The following is a 19,666-nucleotide window of genomic DNA, read 5'->3' on the forward strand; positions in this document are numbered from 1 at the left end:
TCTGTCTCTCCGCAGTCAACATCAGCCCTTGCCCTGGGATTGCTCCACAGTCCCTAAACTCCAGCTCCCAGCCGCTGCACCTTCTAGGGGACCTGTGCATCCCTGTCCAAGGTATGTATGACTGAGTCAAGGACTGTCTGATTCTCATTCCATTTAGGCTGCCACAGATCAGCTGTTTCACTCTCACCCTTAAATGTTTCTCCTCTGACTCAGAGAGTTTCCCCTCTGTGGGGATGGGACCCCTGCTTCAGTTCACTCACCTGCTGAGGGCAAGTCCAGACCTACTAATACTCCTGTTTTTTTTTTTTTTTTTCCCTAGTTCCTTCCTCCTACTGAGTATTGAGTGGTTCTATATATTCTTTTCACTGGTCAGGTCCTCCTCTCTGCTCTCAGCTGGTGTTCTGCATGAACTCCTGTGTCTGAAGGTGTATTCCTGATGTATCCGTGGAGAGAGATGTACTCCATGTCCACCTCTACCTCCACCATCTTGTTCTCTTGCTCTTGCCACATTTCGTTTTATCAAAAGACTTTGAAAAAATGGAAGATAAGCATTCTATTAAATGGGATTTGGCAGTTTTCTACATTGTGAAATGATCACCACAATAAGTCTAGTTTTATCTGTCACCATACAAAGTTATTACAATATTATTGACCATATTCCCTATGCTGTGCATTACACCCCCAGCCTTGTAGCTGGAAATTTGTATCTCTTAATCCCCTCACGCTTTTCACCTGCCTCCCCCTACCTCTCCTCTGACAACCACCAGTTTGTTTTCTATATCTATAGTAGGCATTGGATAGTTCTTTTTATTACTAAATCTGTGTACCAAATCTACTGAATATTATTAAGACTCGCTGCTTAGGATCTTGTTTGCAAAATGATTCATGTTGTCCTTCACCTTAGATTCTTTTGGGGTAAAAAATTCCTCAAAGATAAAATGTTACCTGAATTTACAAAAATCATTAAGGATTCTTCCCAGAAACAGAAATGAAAATTTAAACAACAAAAAAAGATACGTTTTCTCTGCAGTCAAATGTTTAGGCTTTTCTTCAGTGTCTTTGGTCTGTAAAATCTATATAAAAGCTTAATGGCAATTTTTCAATGCCCAGTATTTTCGAGTTACAGTTAGTGATATGACACCTTCAAACAGATGTTATTGCAGCATAAGTCATCTATCTAATACTGTCTAGATTTCAGAATTTTCATGAAGATAAGAAACGAAGAGAAAAGTTTGCCAAATTTAGGCTTACCTGTTGAAATGCCAAAATGTGGTCAAATTAGATGCTATTAATTATTTTACATTTTTGGTGTTTTACTGTTAGGTGCTTTCAACTCTTTCTACAACAAAAGTTTAGAAAGTATTTTACACCTAAATGTAAAGTTGATAATTCATTTTTTACTGACTTTCCTTTGCAAGATTGATACATTCTTGATTCAGTAAACATTCAGATAACCTATAGGTTATCTGTTTTGAAACTACATTTTATATTTTAATCATTTCTTGCTTTAAGTTTTAAGCTACCATATATTGAATCATAACTGGTTCTATGAAGCATTTTATTTGTAAAATTTATTATTTTTTATATTTTAAATGAAATACTACATATATTACAAATAGATCATAATAAATGTATAGCTACATGAATTTTCACAGAATGGATACACCCAGGTAACTACTACCCAAATCAAGAACTAGAATACTATCAGAATCTAAAGTTCCCTCATGCCCTCTTCCAGTTATTATTCTGAACCAAAAAATATTATCTTGACTTCTAAAACCATAAATTAATGCTTTGTTTGTTTATTATTATTATTTATTATTATTGAGATAAAATTTACACAACATAAAATTCACTATTTTAACAATTTAAAGTGTACAATTCAATGGTTTTTAGTACATTCACAGTGTCATAGAACCATCATGGCTATTTCCAGAATATTTCACCATTTAAAAAAGAACCCCATACCTATTAAGCACTTATCCCTCATTCCTCCCATCCACTAGAAACTACTAATTTACTTTCTGTATCTATGTATTTGGCTATTCTTCATATTACATATGAATAGAATTATGCAATATGTGGCCTATTATGTTTAGATTATTTTGCTTAATATAATACTATTTTCGATGTTCATCTATGTTATAGGAGGTGTCAGTACTTCATTTACTTTATAGCTGAATAATGTTCCATTGTATGGGTATACCACATTTTGTTTATTTATTAATTAGTTAATAGATATTTGAATTGTCTCCACTTTGGAGCTATTATGACTAATGCTGCTATGGACATTTGTGTACAAGTTTTCGTTTGAATATACTAAAATCATAGATGGCTTAGTCCTTCAGTCGTGTCTGACTCTTTGTGACCCCATGGACTGTAGCCCACCAGGCTCCTCTGTCCATGGGATTTTCCAGGCAGGAATACTGGAGTGGGCTACCATTTCCTCTTCCAGGGGATCTTCTAGATCCAGGGATTGAACACATGTCTCCTGTGCCTTCTGCATTGCAGGCAGATTCTTTACCCACTGGGCTACTTGGGAATTTCTTTTTGCCTATTTTTAAGCTTTATAATATGTATTCCTTTTGTCTCTGAATAGTAAGTCAAAATAAGTGAAACATTACTTAGCAGTTTGTAAGGTTCAGCCACACTTTTGCATGTAGAAATAGTTCATTTTTCCTTGTACAGAGTTCTATTTTATGCCTATGTCATAATTACTCTCATTGTTCATGGGCATTAATGTTGTTTTTAGGTTTGGGCAAGTATTAATTAAGGACATATATTCATTCCTATGAGTTACAGGAGTACACCTTGATATGTCTAGTTTTAGTAACTACTCTCAAACAGTTTTCAAGGATTATTTTACTAATGTACACTCCTCCTAGCAGTTATGAAAGGTCTAGTTATTTCTCAGACTCACCATGACCTGTTAACGTTTGACTTTTTCATTTAGCCATTCTAGAGGGTGTTTACTGGAATAGCATTTTAGTTTTAATTTACATTTCTCAACTAAAATCAGGAATTGTTGCATAGATAATTATAGAATAAATCTTAAGGTTATTTTTAAAATTTAGACATAACTAACAACTTATTTGAAATCTGCTTTATAGTGAATTTTTTTTGAAGTTTCTGTGTTTGATGGAAATAGAATACCAAAGAAGTGCATATTATGTACCTTTGGTAATTAGTAAAAATCACAGTGTAAATTGACGTAGTGACTTTTAAACTGCATCTCTATATATTACTGCTATTAGTTCATATTGATAAAGGATTTAAGTATACATTATTGGACAAATATGGAGATCAAATTGAATTTGGCTTTGGTTTTAAATGTACTTCTCAAATTAGGACAAAAACAGCAATTCTGTATAGAATGGTTGAAATATGCACATGGGTCATATATGTTTCTATGTGATGGAAATGTTTCCATGTTAGTATACAGCACATAGTTTGCCTAAAATATTCCATGCCATCGGTAGATGAAAGCCCCTAAAAATACAGCAAGGTAGAAACCAAAACAGTCATAAATTATAAGATGTGAAACAGTTTCAGATGTCAACTTAAAAGCACAACCTAAAAGTTGAGAATTATGCTTTATTCAGTGACCTCAATGAGGACTATAGCCCAGGATACAACTGCTCAGATATTTCTGAGAAGCTGTTCCAAAGAGTTCCAGGAGAAGTCAGAATATATAAGATATTTTCCTGAAAAACAACAAACATGTAGACAAAGGTCAGAAGATTACTGCTAGTCACAGAAAACAGATACACCTCAAGTTAATGACTTTAGTGCCTATTTATCTATGGTAAGATCAAACTACCACACAATTGCACTCATCTCACATGCTAGTAAAGTAATGCTCAAAATTCTCCAAGCCAGGCTTCAGCAATATGTGAACCGTGAACTCCCTGATGTTCAAGCTGGTTTTAGAAAAGGCAGAGGAACCAGAGATCAAATTGCCAACATCTGCTGGATCATGGAAAAAGCAAGAGAGTTCCAGAAAAACATCTATTTCTGCTTTATTGACTATGCCAAAGCCTTTGACTGTGTGGATCACAAGAAACTGTGGAAAATTCTGAAAGAGATGGGAATACCAGACCACCTGACCTGCCTCTTGAGAAATCTGTATGCAGGTCAGGAAGCAACAGTTAGAACTGGACATGGAACAACAGACTGGTTCCAAATAGGAAAAGGTGTACGTCAAGGCTGTATATTGTCACCCTGCTTCTTTAACTTCTATGCAGAGTACATCATGAGAAATACTGGACTGGAAGAAACACAAGCTGAAATCAAGATTGCCGGGAGAAATATCAATAACCTCAGATATGCAGATGACACCACCCTTATGACAGAAAGTGAAGAGGAACTAAAAAGTGTCTTGATAAAAGTGAAAGCGGAGAGTGAAAAAGTTGGCTTAAAGCTCAACATTCAGAAAACGAAGATCATGGTATCTGGTCCCATCACTTCATGGGAAATAGATGGGGAAACAGTGGAAACAGTGTCAGACTTTATTTTTGTGGGCTCCAAAATCACTGCAGATGGTGACTGCAGACATGAAATCAAAAGATGCTTACTCCTTGGAAGAAAAGTTATGACCAACCTAGATAGCATATTCAAAAGCAGAGACATTACTTTGCCAACTAAGGTCCGTCTGGTCAAGGCTATGGATTTTCCAGTAGTCATATATGGATGTGAGAGTGGGACTGTGAAGAAGGCTGAGCACCAAACAACTGATGCTTTTGAACTGTGGTGTTGGAGAAGACTCTTGAGAGTCCCTTGGACTGCAAGGAGATCCAAACAGTCCATTCTGAAGGAGATCAACCCTGGGATTTCTTTGAAAGGAATGATGCTAAAGCTGAAACTCCAGTACTTTGGCTACCTCATGCAAAGAGTTGACTCATTGGAAAAGACTTTGATGCTGGGAGGGATAGGGGGCAGGAGAAGAAGGGGACGAGCGAGGATGAGATGGCTGGATGGCGTCACTGACTTGATAGACGTCAATCTGAGTGAACTCTGGGAATTGGTGATGGACAGGGAGGCCTGGTGTGCTGTTATTCATGGGGTCGCAAAGAGTCGGACATGACTGAGTGACAGAACTGAAGATGGGAGAGTCTGGTATCATTGAAAATATTCCTTTCATATGCATCCTTACTATCTAGGGCCATCATGAATTCCTCTCAGATCACACCTTGGCGGATGATTGCTGTGGCTGATGGCTTAATGACAGGCAACATTTATTGTTTACCAGAATGACAGGCAGCATTCTTTGTTTAGTGAAAGAACAGCAAAACAATCTTTGTTTAGTGAAAGGCAACACTTTTTTGGCCCACAGAACCTCCTCTTGGTCATAAATTCAACCAAGATTTGAGATATTTCCAGACCAATTTTCCCCACAACACTAGGTACTCTCATCCTAGATTAGGTGAGGCTTCTCTTAATAGACACAATGTGCTAATTTTTTAATTAGTCCATACTGATAACCTAAAATTCTCTGGATTGCCTGTTTTACTAATCTATTATGATCCAGAAAATGTTTTCCCTTGTTGCTTCTTCCCATATCTACAGTTTCACTATTATAATTATTCTGTGTAGAGTTTTATACATACATACATACATACATATATATACACATGATTGACTACTTCAAGATGTTTAGCCATCAGTAATTTTGTTGGAAGCCTGGTCACACACTGGATAATACAAGAGATAATAATCCTATAAAATATACAGGATATAAGTAATACAGCTGGTAACATTAATAAAGCCATAGTACATCAGAGAGAGACACAAAGCATAAATAATTTGCAAACAAGAGACAGCAAACTAAAACAATGATTAATATAACTAGTTGTAATCTGGTCACAATAAACCATTAAGTCCACAAAGGAGCCAGCTGCAGAAACCGAATTATTGAGGGATCAGGTCAAGAAAAAAAGGTAAGTATTTCATTTTCATTTCCAAAGTATACTTTATTAACTTGTTGTAGGTTATAGTGTAAAAGAGAAGTTTTTCTGGGAAACAAAGATGAAAAAACAGTATATTTCAGGAAAAAAAAATACATTCAGTCCCATGGTGGCTCAGACAGTGAAGAGTCTGCCTGCAATGCAGGAGACCCAGGTTATATCCTTGGGTCCAGAATATCCCCTGGAGAACAGAATGGCAACCCACTCCAGTATTCTTGCCTGGAAAATTCCATGGGCTCCATATAGTCACAAAGAGTCAGACATGACTGAGCGACTAACACGTCAGTCCCATGTAATTAATTCCTGTTCACCTGAATGAAGTTATTAGGTTTTCCATTAGAGTTTTATAATTTCTTACCTAGTTTAGTGGCATTATCTGAAAGTTATCAGACATTTATATTTGTCAAAATTCTTTTTTATGAATCTCTTTGAAGATATTCATTTTATAAAAGCATCAGAGTAAAATAATGATTATCTATAAACTAAAACATTTAAAATATTGTTGCTAAAGATCTGATTATAATGAAATTGACAAGAAATTTGGTTATTTCTATAACATATAACATTTTAAGGTACTAATAACTGAAAATATTATACCTGAAAATATTATACATTTATATATATGTTTATAACTGAAAATATTATACATTTCAGATTTGTGTGTGTGTGCACTCAGTGGCTCAGTAGTGTCCAGCTCTTTGTGACCCCATGGACTATAGCCCACCAGGTTCCTCTGTCCATGGAATTTTCCAGGCAAGAATATTGGAGTGGGTTGTCTTTTCCTCATCCAGGGGATCTTCCCAACCCAGGGATTGAAACTGCATCTCTTGCATCTCCTGCATTGCCAAGCTGATTCTTTACCACTAGCAACACCTTGGAAGATACTTAGATTTTAGGGGTTTCATATAACTTTTGGAATATGTATATTAATGATACACATAGAATATAACCTAAGAAGTTTTTATCACCATTTATATGACAATGTTTCCCATATAATTTAACATCCAAGCCTAAATAGTTTCTCTTTGTATAGGTTCAGGGGCCCTTTGATGCATTCAGAAGTTGGCTGGAGGTCAAAAGACTTCATTAAATTTTGATTTAGAAAACTATGTCAATAAATATCAAAAGGTTTAGAACACTGAGAATTTTATATTTGGGAAATTTGTCAAAGATAAATATTTTCAACCACTTGGTCAAATAGGATCATGAGTCCCTGTGAAACAATACAGTACTTATTCATTCAATAAAAGTGACAATAAAATATTTTTAAGGCACATGCAGATCATTTAGAAAGAAAAGAAACTCATAATCTGTTATTAAATATAGATTACCATTACAAGAATACTTTGTTCTCATAACATAGAAAACCAAACTCTGATCCTGTACCAGCATACCCTCAATAGCAAAATTCATTTACCTAATTAAATTCAATTCAATCCCAGCTTGATGTTGCACAAAACTTTTCTCAAAATTCCCTTTTACAAATCTCCTGTAACTTTCTATATCTATATTCATTCATCTCTTATTTTCTTTCCCATCCAGAAAACAAGCTTTAGGACAAAGTCACTTTCCTTTAACAAAGTGCATTTCCATTCTTTATACCTAGACAGCATATTAAATAGCAGAGACATCACTTTGGCAACAAAGTTCCATATAGTCAAAGCTATGGTTTTTCCAGTAGTCATGTATGGATGTGAGAGTTGGACCATAAAGAAGGCTGAATGCCAAAGAATTGATGCTTTTGAACTGTGGTGTTGGAGAAGACTCTTGAGAGTCTCTTGGACTGCAAGGAGATCAAGCCAGTCAATCCTAAAGGAAATCAACCCGGAATATTCATTGGAAGGGCTGATGCTGAAGCTGAAACTCTAATACTTTGGCCTCCCGATGCAAAGAGCTGATTCCCTGATGCTGGGAAGGATAGAAGGCAGGAGGAGAAGGGGACAACAGAGCATGAGATGGTTGGATGGCATCATCGACTCAATGGACATGAGTTTGAGCAAGCTCTGGGACTTGGTGTTGGACAGGGAAGCCTGGCATGCTGCAGTCCATGGGGTTGCAGAGTCAGATACAACTGAGCAACTGAACAACAAATACCTTCTTTTGCTAAAAATATACATCCTACATTCCTTGAACACTTAGATGTTTTCCTTATTATCCCAGTAGCTTAATAATGTATTTCACAATTTGAATTTTTAAAAACCTTGACCTCTAATGAAAACCGACTAGCAATAATTGTGAACTCTTTGTCATATCAGCATTTCCTGGTAGGCAAACATAGGAATATTCCACAACCTCTAAAACATATATCTTCTCATACCCCATTTTTTTTTCACTCGATGTGTGGCAAAACATGTTTAATAATCCTAAAATCTTTATTTTCCCTCTTGTAAGGAGACAAAAGTAAGTAAATATAGACCTAATTAGCAGTCAGTGATCCAGCATCTTATCTTATTGGAAATGAACTGATATTTAACAAATGCCATAATTTAGCTTAGCAAAACTGTAAAGTTTCAATTACCAAAAACCTCGAGAAACTAAATAGATGTACCCAAAACATAAGTATTCCTAAAGAGTTCACTTGAAAACTATCTTACTTAACCTTTATTTCATAACTTATGAAAATATCATCATACAAGTTGATTTTCCTTGCTGACAAAGTCTACAAGACAAATAACATAAACTTATTGACCTTCAGTAAACCTAGTTACAATAAAAAAGTCTGTTTGATAAAGCAAATAGCTTAAGTTAGCTTTAGTACCAGATATTAATGTTGAGTATTTCTTAGATGATGTGAACCTGGAATTAATTCTTGCCAGTTCTCTTTGTATTTAGAAATATTTGATTTGTAAGGTCTTAAAATCAATTGAAAGAGCTTTTTTATAAATTTAATTATGATAATATCCAAAGGTAGACATATGTTTTATGTATAATAAGCAGACAACACTAAATATTTCAGCTTTATTTTAACATCTAGTTATGAATCAGGTGTTATACATTTACTAGTTTATAGGTAGCAGTTGGGAAAGTTAAATTTATTTCCTTAGATGATTAAGGCATTACTAATTGTGGAAAAAGCTTTAAGATTTTTATTTTTCCTTGATAAATCTTTAAGGAAGCTGTGAATCAGATTTTGTGTGAAGGAGCATTTCCAGCACTTTGAGCGTTAACATCCTTTCCCCTTTAGTCCCCTTTGATTTCAGGTTTTACCTGATTGAGCTAATTAGGCTCTGCCTTAGGTCAATATATTGGAGAAGGAAATGGCAACCCAGTCCAGTGTTCTTGCTTGGAGAATCCCAGGGATGGGGGAGCCTGGTGGGCTGCCGTCTATGGGGTCATACAGAGTCTGACACGACTGAAGTGACTTAGCAGCAGCAGGTCAATATGGGTTGTACTTTCATTTCTAGTTTGTAGAAGTTTTTAAGACACAAACATTTGCTTTCAACTCTGCAATGACCTTGTCTGCTACTTGAATGACATAAAAGGTTGATTTGTCTAGCTAAATATTTTTTCATTTGCTTTGTTAAATCAGTGAGAAGATTTCCAACAAGACTGGAAATCAAGGGGTTTTTGTATTATTTTTAATTAATTAATTTTTTTAATTGAAGGGCAATTGCTTTACAATCCTGTGTGGTTTCTGTCATAAAACAACATGAATCAGTCATAACTCTCTCTCTCTCTCTCTCTCTATATATATATATATATATTACTCTTCTTTAAATTTTATTTTATTTTTAATTGGAAGATAATTACTTTACAATATTCTGATGGCTTCTGTCATATATCAACATGAACCAGCCATAGGTATACATATATCCTCACCTTCTTAAACCTCCCTCCTACCTCCCTCTTCATCCTACCCCTCTAGGTTATCACAGAATAACAACTTTGTGTTCCCTACATCATACAGCAAATTTCCACCAACTATCTATTTTACATATGGTAATATATATGTTTGAATACTACTTTCTCAAGTCATCCCACCTTATCCTTGCCCCACTGTGGCCATAAGTCTGTTCTTTAGGTCTGTGTCTCCTTTGCTGCCCCGCAAATAGGATAATCAGTACCATCTTTCTAGATTCCATGCTGCTAAGTCACTTCAGTCGTGTCCGACTCTGTGTGACCCCATAGATGGCAGCCCACCAGGCTCCCCCGTCCCTGGGATTCTCTAGGCAAGAACACTGGACTGGGTTGCCATTTCCTTCTCCAATACATGAAAGTGAAAAGTGAAAGTGAAGTCACTCAATCGTGTCCGACCCTCAGCAACCCCATGGACTGCAGCCTTCCAGGCTCCTCCATCCATGGGATTTTCCAAGCAAGAGTACTAGAGTGGGGTGCCATTGCCTTCTCCGTCTAGATTCCATATATATGAGTTAATATGTGATATTTATCTTTCTCTTCCTGACTTACTTCACTATGTATAATAGGCTCTAGGTTCATCCACCTCATTAGAACTGATGCAAATGCATTTTTTTAGAGCTAAGTAATATTCCATTGTGTATATGTACCAAAACTTCCTTATCCGTTCATCTGTCGATGAACATCTAGGTTGCTTCAATGTCCAAGATATTGTAAATAGTGCTGTGATGAACATTGGGGTACATTTGTCTTTTTCAGTTATGATTTCTTCAGGGTATATGCCCAGTAGTGAGATTGCAAGGTCATATGGTAGTTTTATTCCTAGTTTTTATTTTCTTTTGTTGTTGTTGTTCAGATGCTAAGCTGTCTTTGACTCTTTGCGACCCCATGGACTGCAGCACGCTAGACTCCTCTGTCCTTTACTATTTCCCCGAGTTTCCTCAAACTCATGTCCATTGAGTTGGTGAGGCTATCTAACCATCTCATCCTCTGCCTCCTCCTTCTCCTTTTGCCTTCAATCTTTCCCAGCATCTGGGTCTTTTCCAATGAGTCCATTCTTTCACATCAGGTGGCCAAAGTGTTGGAATATATATATATATATACATACATACATATACACACACACACACATTCTTCAGTCTCTTTAATCAATAAATTTAAATTTGACCAAGAAAACACACATCATACATACCCAAGCCAAATGCCTGCAGTTTCACCATAAAATTCTCATAAACATAATATATATGTATATAGTCCCTTAACTTCAGTACCTGAATTACTGTATGAATTACATAGGAGAAGGTGAATACACTGGTATTTGGGAAGCTTTACAAGACCATCTTAGAATTCTGCATACCACAGTCACAGTTACAGTGAAGTGAATAAAAAATACACTTCAAGATCCTTCACTTGCATAGCTTTTTCCAGGACTTGTAAGAGGAGCCCTTGCCTTTCTATGTGTGTTTACATAGACTTATGTTTATATAATTTTCTCAAAAGTAATATATTTTGCCCATGCTTAAGACAACAGATACTTCTCACTCTAAATTTCCTCGTTTTTGTTTTGTCATGGTATTTTGGAGATCCAGTTAAGGGGAAGTTAAGTTTGAAATACTTTAATTTCTTATTAGTGGGGAATTTTTATGTGGTATGTGCACTGGTTGGGAAAAACTTTGTTGGATACTTCTGCTGTTTGCCCTGCCCACACACTTGCTAGTGTAACACATAGGTGTAAAGCTAGGGCTGCACCACATTATGAATGGAGCTATTGAGATCCAATACTGGAAATGTGAGAGAAGAGAAGGAAAAATAGATTTAAGATTTTTGGAACTGGAAGCTAGTGTGTGGAAAATATTTCATGAAATCACAAATGTAAAATTGTATGTGGAGAATTTGTTTCTCATTAAAGCATAGTTGAAAGCAAAATTTTCTACTTTCAGAAATATTCTTAGTAAAGCAGTATATTCAATTAAAATCCACAATATATTTTAATAGAAATGGATATGTAATTAAGCTTAAATATACAATTTTATTTCCAATTTGAGATAATGTTTATAAGAATTTTATGGAGAAATTACAGGCATTTGGCTTGGGAATGCATGATGAGCATCTTCTTTGTCAAATTTAAGTGTATTGATTAAAGAATTAAAAGAACATTCTGGTAAAAATCAATGAAACATGAAACAAAAGAGATAAATAAAGAGCAATGAAATTAATAGAAATGATTATTATATTGAGAGTCAACTTACAGCCAAAACACATATAGATTAAGCCAAAAATGTTAATTTTTTAAAAGGAATAGATAAGTTTTTAATAGAATTAGTAATGGTTGTATGTGCTCCGCTATGTCTGACTCTTTGTGACCCTATGGACCCTATGTAGCCTTCCAGGCTTTTTTGTCCATGGGATTTTCCAGGTAAGAGCACTGGCATGTGTAGCCATCCCCTTCTGCAGGGGATCTTCTCAACCCAAGCATCAAACTCAGGTTTCTCATTGCAGGCAGATTCTTTACCATCTGAGCCACCAGAGAAGCCCTAAATTATTAATAGTTTCTTAGAGTTTTTTGATAGCCTAGTTAATGAAGATAATTCAACCATTTGTAAACACTATAAGAAGATTTAAACTTTTTCCTGATTTTATACAAAATACTGCTACAAATGAGCATTAATATATCAAGCAGAGTAATTGACACTGGACAGTAGAAAAAGAAACTTTAAAATTCCTGAAATTGTACAGATATGACAAAAACTTGACAAAGTTTCATTGAAATTTAATAATAATTTTGAAGTTTGCATGATAATTAAAAATAAAAATAAAATTTGCCTGCCCATGAGGATTGTTGGATTTCATTTCTACTCTCCTTTTATAATTTATTTATTTATTTTAAATGAAACAAAGATGAACATTTTAATGATAAAAGGTACAATTCACAAAGAATATAGAATTTAAATTCTATCTTAAGTTTGAAGAATGAAGAAACAAAGATACATAAAGCAAGAATCAGAAGAAATATTAGGAAAAAGAAAAAATATATAATCACAGTGAAATATATTAACATTTCTCTGAGCATATTTTATCAAGTGCGGAAAAAATAATCAGAATCTTGAGTAATGTCACTAATAATTTAAATACAATAGATTTATACTTAATTTATATTAACCATATTCTGCACAAATATATTTAAAATTTTGTATCTCATACATTGTTATTGGGCTTTCCTGGTAGCTCAGCTGGTAAGGAATCTGCCTGCACTGCAGGAGACTCCAGTTCAATTCCTGGGTTAGGAAGTTCCCCTGGAGAAGGGATAGGTTACCCACTCCAGTATTCTTGGGCTTCTCTGGTGGCTCAAATGAGAAAGAATCCACCTTCAATGTGGGAGACCTGGGTTCGATCCCTGGGTTGGGAAGATTCCCTGGAGGAGGGCATGACAACTCACTCTAGTATTCTTGCTTGGAGAATCCCCATGGGCAGAGGAGTCTGGCAGGCTATAAATAATCCATGGGCTCACAAAGAGTCGGACACAACTGAGCAGCTAAGCACAGCACAGCACAACATGTTGTTATTAGATGTCCATGGGACATTTAGAAAAACTCACAAAAAGATAAACATTACTAAATTTCAAAAAGTAGAATTCTGTGTGTGTGTGTGTGTGTGTGTGTGTGTGTGTGAGAGAGAGAGAGAGATTTGGTTATACACACACAAAATAAATGTGTATTCAGTTATACACATATATTATTTTTGAAATTATTTTCCATTAAAGGTTATTACAAGATATAGACTATATGTCCCTGTGCTATATAGTAAACTTTTGTTGCTTGTTGCATATCTATTTTTTTAAATTAGAAATGTAGTTTTCTATTCATACAAAGTCAAACAAGTGGAATCAAAGTGTCAAAAATTTTTTGGTTAGGCAAAAATTCGTAAGTTTTCTAAAATATATTTTATGCATATTACTTATATACATGTATACAAAAGCTTTTCTACTATGGTTGATAAAGGCTTGAGAAAGAACATAAAAAAATGGAGAAATTGGAGAACATAAACTAAATGAAATGGGAGTACTGACTATGAAGTAGAAAAAGTGAAGCAGGTTAGATAAAAAGTAAAAGATCCTCATGTAGTACATTTGTTTTTAAACATGGCCCTTCATTAGAAACATATTTGGAGCTCTGACAAAAAAATGCCTGATCATTTGTATTTTTCAAAAACTTCCAAGATAATTCTAATATGCATCCAGATTTTAAAAAGTGATTACAGGGTTTTCTATTAAATGGTAGTTTTGGTTATATAGAATTCTAGAATTTTTCTTTTGATCAATCATGATACAATGGTTTTAAGCAAGTAATAGTTCAGTCAATTCAGTTCAGTTCAGTCGTTCAGTCGTTCAGTCGTGTCCGACTCTTTGCGACCCCATGAATTGTAGCACGCCAGGCCTCCCTGTCCATCACCAACTCCCGGAGTTCACTCAAACTCATGTAGTAAAAGATGTTTATCAGTTTTCACAATCAATAGCCAGACCAAAAAAAAGATAATTGCAATTGAAAGTCATAATGGGAACATGATAAACCTAATGGTATAGAATAATTAAATTAAATTTAGGGACTCAAGCAGAGTGATATGTGGTAAGTAGAAGTGCATACATGCACATGTTTTCATCTGCTCAGCCCGTCTGTCTTTTGATTAGTGAATTTAATCTATTTGCATTTAAGGTAATTATTGATATGTGTGACCCTATTACCATTTTCTTAATTGTTCTGGGTTTATTTTCTGTAGGTAGGGCTTTTCCTTCTCTTGTTTTCTGCCTGGGGAAGTCCCTTTAGCATTTATTATGAAACTGGTTTGAAAGTGAAAGTGAAGTCCTCGGTTATATTCGACTCTTTGTGACCCTGTGGACTGTAGCCTACCAGTCTCCTCCATCCATGGGATTTTCCAGGCAAGAATACTGGAGTGGGTTGCCATTTCCTTCTCCAGGGGATCTTCCTGACCCAGGACTCGAACCTGGGTCTCCCACATTGTAAGTGGATGCTTTACTGTCTGAGCCACCAGGGAAGCTGGTTTGGTGGTGTTGAATTCTCTTAACATTTGCTTGTCTTGAAGCTTTTGATTTCTCCATCAAATCTGAAGGAGAGTCTTACTGGGTAGAACCTTCTTGGTTGTAGGTTCTTCCCTATAATCATTTAAAATATGTCATGCCATTCCCTTCTGGCTTGTAGAGTTTCTGTTGAGAAATCAGCTAATAGCCTGATGGGAATTCCCTTGTATTTGTCATTTTCCCCTTGTTGCTTTTAATATTTTATCTCTGTCTTTAATTTTTGTCAGTTCTATTACTATATGTTTCAGTGTGTTCCTCCTTTGGTTTACCCTGCCTGAGATTCTCTGTGCTTCCTGGACTTGGTTGATTATTTCCTTCCCCATATTAAGGAAGTCTTCAGCTATTATATCTTTAAATATTTCCTCGGCTCCTTTCTCTCTCTCTTCTCCTTCTGGGACCCATATAATGCGAATGATCATGTATTTAATACTATCTCTGAGATCTCTTAGGCTGTCTTCATTTCTTTTCATTCTTTTTTTCTATATTCTGTTCTGTGGCAGTGATTTCCACCATTCTGTCCTCCAGGTCACTTATCTGTGCTTCTGCCTCAGTTATTCTGCCATGGATTCCTTCTACTGAATTATTCATCTCTGTTTGTTTGTTGTTTAGTTCTTCTAGGTCTTTGGTAAACATTTCTTGCATCTTCTCAATCTTTGCCTCCATTCTTTTTCTGAGATCCTGAATCATATTCACTATCATTATTCCGGATTCTTTTCGTGGAATGTTGCCTATTTCCACTTCAGGGAATTTTTTTTGGGGGGGGGGTGGAGTTATCTTGTACCTTCATCTGGGTTGTAAATTTGTGCTATTTGTGCTTTTTTTGTGCTCGTTAGCTTTCTGTAATGTGGTTTTGTTTTGGTCCCTGTGGGAGTGTGATTCTTCTTGCTTCTTCTGTCTGCCTTCTGATGGAGGAGTCCAAGAGGCTTGTGTAAGCTTCCTGATAGAAGGGACTGTTGGTGGAAAAACTTGGTCTTGCTCTGGTGGGCAGGGCCTTGCTCAGTAAAGATTTAATCCAATTATCTGTTGATGGGTGGGGTTGAGCTCCCTCCCTGGTAGCTTTTTGGCCCGAGGTGACCAAGCTCTCAGGTCTACTGGCTCTATAGTCCAGTTAATGGCAACCTCCAAGAGGATTTACACCAAAAGGGACCTTCCTAGACAGCTGCTGCCAGCCCCTGTGGTGAGCCTGTGCCAACACATACCTCTACAAGAGACCCTCCAACACTAGCAGGTAGTTATGGTTCAGTTTCCTGTGCAGTCACTGCTCCTTTCTCTCAGTCTTGGTGCATACAAGGTTTTTTTTTTTTTTTTTTTTTTTTTTGGATGTTGGATTTTATTTTATTTTATTTTTTAAATTTTTATTATTATTATTTTTTTAAATTTTAAAATCTTTAATTCTTACATGCATTCCCAAACATGAACCCCCCTCCCACCTCCCTCCCCACAACATCTCTCTGGGTCATCCCCATGCACCAGCCCCAAGCATGCTGCATCCTGCGTCAGACATAGACTGGCGATTCAATTCTTACATGATATTATACATGTTAGAATGCCATTCTCCCAAATCATCCCATCCTCTCCCTCTCCCTCTGAGTCCAAAAGACCGTTATACACAGCTGTGTCTTTTTTCCTGTCTTGCATACAGGGTCGTCATTGCCATCTTTCTAAATTCCATATATATGTGTTAGTATACTGTATTGGTGTTTTTCTTTCTGGCTTACTTCACTCTGTATAATCGGCTCCAGTTTCATCCATCTCATCAGAACTGATTCAAATGAATTCTTTTTAACGGCTGAGTAATACTCCATTGTGTATATATACCACAGCTTTCTTATCCATTCATCTGCTGATGGACATCTAGGTTGTTTCCATGTCCTGGCTATTATAAACAGTGCTGCAATGAATATTGGGGTACATGTGTCTCTTTCAATTCTGGTTTCCTCAGTGTGTATGCCCAGCAGTGGGATTGCTGGGTCATAAGGTAGTTCTATTTGCAATTTTTTAAGGAATCTCCACACTGTTCTCCATAGTGGCTGTACTAGTTTGCATTCCCACCAACAGTGTAGGAGGGTTCCCTTTTCTCCACACCCTCTCCAGCATTTATTGCTTGCAGATTTTTGGATCGCAGCCATTCTGACTGGTGTGAAGTGGTACCTCATTGTGGTTTTGATTTACATTTCTCTAATAATGAGTGATGTTGAGCATCTTTTCATGTGTTTGTTAGCCATCCGTATGTCTTCTTTGGAGAAATGTCTGTTTAGTTCTTTGGCCCATTTTTTGATTGGGTCGTTTATTTTTCTGGAATTGAGCTGCAGGCGTTGCTTGTATATTTTTGAGATTAGTTGTTTGTCAGTTGCTTCATTTGCTATTATTTTCTCCCATTCAGAAGGCTGTCTTTTCACCTTGCTTATATTTTCCTTTGTTGTGCAGAAGCTTTTAATTTTAATTAGATCCCATTTGTTCATTTTTGCTTTAATTTCCAGAATTCTGGGAGGTGGATCATAGAGGATCCTGCTGTGATTTATGTCGGAGAGTGTTTTGCCTATGTTCTCCTCTAGGAGTTTTATAGTTTCTGGTCTTACATTTAGATCTTTAATCCATTTTGAGTTTATTTTTGTGTGGGGTGTTAGAAAGTGATATAGTTTCATTCTTTTACAAGTGGTTGACCAGTTTTCCCAGCACCACTTGTTAAAGAGATTGTCTTTACTCCATTGTATATTCTTGCCTCCTTTGTCAAAGACAAGGTGTCCATAGGTGTGTGGATTTATCTCTGGGCTTTCTATTTTGTTCCATTGATACAAGGTTTTGTTTGTGCCCTCCAAAACTGGAGTATCTATTTCCCCTAGTCCTGTGGAAGCCTTGTAATCAAATTTCTCTGGCCTTCAGGGTCAGATTCCCTGGGGATTCCCCAGTATCTTTTTTGAGTCCCCAGGCTGAGAAGCCTGACGTGGGGTTCTGAACCTTCACAACAGTGGGAGAACTTCTTTGGTATTATTATTCTCCAGTTTGTGGGTCACCCACCCTGCAGATATGGGACTTGATTTTATCCTGGTTGTGCCCTTCCTACCATCTCACTGAAGCTTCTTCTTTGTCTTTAAATGTGAAGTATATTTTTTTGGTAGGTTCCAGCATCCTCCTGTCAATGGTTGTTCAAAAGCTAATTGTGATTTTGATGCTCTTGATGGAGGAGATGAGTGCACGTCCTTCTACTCTTCCACTTGAACTGGAGTTTTATTCCTAGTTTTTAAAGAAACCTCCATACTGTTCTCCATAGTGGCTGTATCAATTTGCATTCCCACCAATAATGCAAGAAGGTTCCCTTTTATCCACACCCTCTCCAGCATTTCTTGTTAGTAGACTTTTGATGATGGTAATCCTGACCAGTGTGAGATAATACCTCATTGTAGTTTTGATTTGCATTTCTCTAATAATGAGAGATGTGGAGCATCATTGCATGTATTTATTAGCAATCTCCATGTCTTCTTAGGACAAATGTCTCTTTAGGTCTTCTTCCCACATTTGATTGGGTTGTTTGTTTTCCTTGAGCTACATGAGTTGTTTGTATATTTTGGAGATTAATCCTTTGGCAGTTGTATCATTTGTTATTCCCCCTTTTTTTTTTTAGTTGGAGGCTAATTACTTTACAGTATTGTGGTGGTTTTCGCAATACATTGGCATGAATCAACCATGGGTGTACATGTGTCCCACCATATTAAACACCTCTCGCACCTCTCTCCCCTTCCTATCCCTCTGTGTTGTCCCACAGCACCAGCTTTGAGTGCCCTGTGTTATGCATCAAACTTGAAATGGTCATCTGTTTTATATATGGTAATATACATGTTTCTGCTGAAGCTGAACTCCAATACTTTGGCCACCTCATGTGAAGAGTTGACTCATTGGAAAAGACCCTGATGCTGTGAGGGACTGGGGGCAGGAGGAGAAGGGGACGATAGAGGATGAGATGGCTGGATGGCATCACCAACTTGATGGACATGAGTTTGGGTAAACTCTGGGAGCTGGTGATGGACAGGGAGGCCTGGTCTGCTGTGATTCATGGGTTGCAAAGAGTCAGACATGACTGAGCGACTGAACTGAACTGAACTGAATATACATGTTTCAATGCTATTTTCTAATATCGTCCCACCCTCGCCTTCTACTCCATAAGTCTACTTTTATAATCCATACTCCAAAATCTTGCTCTTTACATCTGTGTCTCTTCTGCTGTCTTGCATATAAGGTCATCATTACCGTCTTTCTAAAATCCACATAAATGCATTACTATAGTGTATTGGTGTTTCTCTTTCTGGCTTATTGTACTCTGTATAATAGGCTCCAGTTTCATCCACCTTATTAGAACTGATTCAAAAGCATTCTTTTTTATAGCTGAGTAATATTCTATTGTGTATATGTACCACAACGTCCTTATCCATTCATCTGCTGATGGACATCTAGGTTGCTTCCATGTCTTGGCTATTAAAAACAGTGCTGCTCTGCTGGGCATACACACTGAGGAAACCAGAATTGAAAGAGACACATGTACCCCAATGTTTTCACAGCACTGTTTATAATAGCCAGGACGTGGAAACAACCTAGATGTCCATCAGCAGATGAATGGATAAGAAAACTGTGGTACATATACACAATGGAGTATTACTCAGCCGTTAAAAAGAATACATTTGAATCAGTTCTGTTGAGATGGATGAAACTGGAGCTGATTATACAGAGTGAAGTAAGCCAGAAAGAAAAACACCAATACAGT

At 36.6% G+C, this 19,666-nt stretch overlaps 2 protein-coding genes across 4 annotated transcripts in view; both read left to right on the forward strand.

The window, feature by feature from the left end:
* Positions 1–19,666, forward strand: part of LOC106503826 — a 368,197-nt gene that overhangs the window by 47,244 nt on the left and 301,287 nt on the right. The window lies entirely within an intron of this gene.
* The window catches only part of LOC102173731 (zinc finger X-linked protein ZXDB), an 88,367-nt gene that overhangs the window by 20,725 nt on the left and 47,976 nt on the right, over positions 1–19,666 (forward strand). Inside the window, exon 2 of one of the 3 annotated variants that reach the window (XR_001917556.1) lies at positions 16–111. The exons of 1 other annotated variant lie outside the window; for it this stretch is intronic. Coding sequence is in view for 1 of the 2 variants with exons in the window: in XM_018043758.1 (XP_017899247.1) it covers positions 16–57 (42 nt within the window). In the remaining variant the exon portion in view is untranslated. Of the gene's footprint in view, positions 1–15; positions 257–19,666 lie in introns of those variants that run through there. One more of the 3 variants, XM_018043758.1, reaches the window with a different exon arrangement.

This window comes from Capra hircus, assembly GCF_001704415.2.
Source record: "Capra hircus breed San Clemente chromosome X unlocalized genomic scaffold, ASM170441v1, whole genome shotgun sequence".
Classification (NCBI taxonomy): Eukaryota; Metazoa; Chordata; class Mammalia; order Artiodactyla; family Bovidae; genus Capra; species Capra hircus.